This window comes from Pinus tabuliformis, chromosome 4_2 (assembly GCF_031772625.1).
Source record: "Pinus tabuliformis cultivar Carrire ecotype Pingquan chromosome 4_2, CPIR1, whole genome shotgun sequence".
Classification (NCBI taxonomy): Eukaryota; Viridiplantae; Streptophyta; class Pinopsida; order Pinales; family Pinaceae; genus Pinus; species Pinus tabuliformis.
This window is the reverse complement of record NC_142304.1, coordinates 292,681,935-292,685,587: the sequence shown is the minus strand read 5'-3', so window position 1 is coordinate 292,685,587 and position 3,653 is coordinate 292,681,935. Positions and strand designations below refer to the sequence as shown.

The following is a 3,653-nucleotide window of genomic DNA, read 5'->3' as shown; positions in this document are numbered from 1 at the left end:
AATAAAAACAGATATTACATTGAATATATCCAGTCTTTTAACTTTCTAACACAGTTATACCTCATTCACCGAATGCAGAATAATAAGATATATTCATAAATAGGACAACCAAAAAACAGAAGTACCTTTGGTCAAGATGAAAAAACTATCCACCACCAAGTAAGATGCTATAACTATAATTGTTGAAAAAACTATCTAAGTAAGATGCTATCACTAGAATGAGTTTCTAGATTAAGGTATTAAAGTATATCAAATAATTTATAACAAACAGCATTATCAAATCACATAAAAATTCAGAACATGATGGGTAAGCATTTTTGTAATCATTTTCATATTACATGGAACAACATAAAAATTCAGAACATGATGGGTAAGCATTTTTGTAATCATTTTCATATTACATGGAACAAACATTTTCACATGTGATGTGAAAAAAATATTTCCATTTTGAATAATATATATTGTGGCCTATACTATGTAACAAATAATTTCAGATGGCAACAACATAGATTTGGACTACACTACAGGAATTTGGAGGAGACAGAAATCCCTAAAACTCGAATTAAAAACCGTAGGATTAAAATTGAGAAACTGAGGGGCGAGATGGGTGCGTGAAATTTTCCATGTGGAAGAGCATCCAGATTTCATTTACTCTGTTCTTGACTTCGAATGGAGAATTGTACTGTGCCACGCTGAACAGGGACAGCTCCTTCCCTTCCCGTTCTGCGATTCTCTCTTGGGATCTGGAAATGGCGTCCTCCCAGGTGGTCCCCATGAGGCTCGCTTGCAGCTTCGCCGCCTCCTTTACGATGTTTTTATCAGTCACAAATCCTCCGAACCTTCTCACCGCAGCATACACAGCATCCCATTTCCTGACCTGCAATGCCAAGCCTTTTGCTGCTTCCGGTGGCTTTTCCTGGAATTTTTCCGGCACGTAGAAACTGACGACGAAGGAAGACTCGCAGAAGGGGCCTCTTGACGGAAAGATTTCTGTGAACACCGGGGCCGTCATCGGCACCTTGGCTTGTTCCGCATTCTGCCCTTGAATGTAATCAAACAGACTGCATATACACAAATTAAAGCTGAAGCTTCAGCTGTTGCTGCTGCCAATGTCATTAGGTATTTACTTTTCAGTTTCATGTCAGGCAGATACTTGGTTTGAATGGTTGGATACAAAAATTAACATTCAATCCCTAATGATCGCTAATGGTGTTTATTAGGGATTTAATTCCATGCTTACAGATGGTTACTTCAATGTTATTAGGTATAATTTTTGTCGAAATCTGGCAAAAAAAAATTGGGAAATTTGGGTTACAATTGTCAATTTTTGTCAAAATCTAGCAAAAAAAAATTGGGAAATTTGGGTTACAATTGTCAAACTTCAAAGTTTAAAAAAAAATGGGAAATTTGGGTTACAATTGTCAATTTTTGTCAAAATCTAGCAAAAAAAAATTGGGAAATTTTGGTTACAATTGTCAAACTTCAACGTTTTGGGTGCCCGAGGGTTTTTGATGGTGCTGAATCCATTTCAGCCATAAATAAAAATCAACTCAAACACTCCTATGATCAATTTTTTAGGAAAAGAAAAAAATTGTCAAATTTAAAAAAAAAACACTTGAATCATGCAAGTAGTTAAAACTTGAATTGTGGAGGTTTCACAACTTTTGAGACATCTCAAGACTTGAATTATGGAGGTTTCACAACTTTTTAGACATTTCAAGACTTTAGACATCTCAAGGCTTGAATTATGGATGTTTCACAACTTTTTGGACATCTCAAGACTTGAATTATGGAGGTTACACAACTTTTTGGACATCTCAAGACTTGAATTATGGAGGTTACACAACTTTTTGGACATCTCAAGGCTTGAATTATGGAGGTTTCACAACTCTTTAGACATCTCAAGGCTTGAATTATGGAGGTTTCATAACTCTTTAGACATCTCAAGACTTGAATTATGGAGGTTACACAACTCTTTAGACATCTCAAGACTTGAATTATGGAGGTTTCACAACTCTTTATGGAGGTTTCACAACTCTTTAGACATCTCAAGATTTGAATTATGGAGGTTTCACAACTCTTTCGACACCTCAACTCTTTATGGAGGTTTCACAACTCTTTAGACATCTCAAGATTTGAATTATGGAGGTTTCACAACTCTTTCGACACCTCAAGACTTGAATTATGGAGGTTTCACAACTCTTTCGACATCTCAAGACTTGAGGTTTCACAAGTTTTTAGACACCTCTAAGACTTGAAGTATGGAGGTTTCACAACTCTTTCGACATCTCTAAGACTTAGGTTTCACAAGTTTTTAGACACCTCAAGACTTGAATTATGGAGGTTTCACAACTCTTTAGACATCTCAAGACTTGAACTATGGAGGTTTCACAACTCTTTAGACATCTCAAGACTTGAATTATGGAGGTTACACAACCTTTTAGACATTTCAAAACTTAGACATCTCCACACTTGAATTATAGAGGTTACACAACCTTTTAGACATTTCAAAACTTATTTCCAGCAAAATTGACCCAAAATATGTAGATGGGTGTTTTGGTTTCGTAAAAACAAATTGAAAACACTTAAACTCTACAGATTACACAACTCAAAATACACAATTTGAACCAACTTTTTCTTTTTGCATAACTCTAAATTTGTTTTAAACTCTACAGATTACACAACTCAAAATACACAATCAACACTTAAAACTCTACAACTCAAAATACACAGTCAACACTCAAACTCTACAACTCAAAATACACAATTTGAACCAACTTTTTCCTTTTGCGTAACTCTAAATTTGTTTTAAGCATACACAATTTGAACCGACTTTTTCCTTTTGCATAACTTTAAATTTGTTTTATGCAAAATTGACCAGAAATACGCCCAAAAAAAATTAGCAAAAACACAAAAGAAATAGAATAGGACATGATTAAACAATGAATCCCTGAGACACTAAATGAATACTGACGCACTAATCTATATCAACGAATTTATTTGATCAGAGACACGATTATAATTGATACTTTACCTCAAGAATCCAGTTCTGGTAGCTTCTAAGAAGGAAATGTTTTTGATGGGAGGAACTGTGGACATCCAGACTGTGTGGTTATAGCGACGAATTTCGTAGTCTTTGCCATTGTGGATGCTTTCGTAAGCTGGGCATTCCAGAGATTCACAGGTAGGGGGCACCTCCCCAACAGTAGTGCCCTGATTCTGCTCCCTTCCCATTTCTCTGTAATGGGAGTTCGGCCATGTGACCCTGAAACCTGATGCCCCCTGGTGGGCATGATCAAGGAAAAATAGCAGACTGATAAAAAGCCCAATTGCCAAATTCAACTTCATGGCTTGCCAATTAATCGCTTGAGTGAAGCTACTTCTGCTCTTGTTGATTAAATGGGGCTTCCTGCTCTTGAAATTTTCGCTTTTCTAGAAAACACTAGAGAGTTGTGCACCATTTATAACCAGGAATCAAAAGATGAGACTTAGGGGATTTGTTTGTGAATGGCTGACAATTGCCCAAACTTACGGTGTTAAAAACAGACACGTAGTGCAAAGATGTGGCCATCAAAATTCTTTCCGTGTACAGAAGAATGACTGAATATCTATCTGCCTAAGGTTGAGATATTTTTAATGCCACAATGTCTCGA

The 3,653-nt window shown here is 36.2% G+C and overlaps 1 protein-coding gene across 1 annotated transcript; it reads right to left on the bottom strand.

Annotated features, from left to right (window-relative positions):
* Positions 1–364: 364 nt before the first annotated feature.
* On the bottom strand, positions 365–3,451 carry LOC149169139 (uncharacterized). The gene is made up of 2 exons (XM_089428582.1): positions 3,035–3,451; positions 365–1,061 (listed from the first exon to the last, which is right to left on the bottom strand). The coding sequence occupies exons 1-2, from the start codon at positions 3,346–3,348 to the stop codon at positions 578–580; spliced, it is 798 nt and encodes a 265-aa protein (XP_089284708.1). The 5' UTR covers positions 3,349–3,451; the 3' UTR covers positions 365–577.
* Between the last annotated feature and the right edge of the window lie 202 nt (positions 3,452–3,653).

Coding starts and splice junctions, on each gene's coding strand:
- LOC149169139 (XM_089428582.1), bottom strand. CDS start 3,348: ATGAAGTTGAATTTGGCAATTGGGCTTTTTATCAGTCTGCTATTTTTC. Junction 1,062..3,034: donor ACCAGAACTGGATTCTTGAG/GTAAAGTATCAA, acceptor GTGTATATGCAG/TCTGTTTGATTACATTCAAG.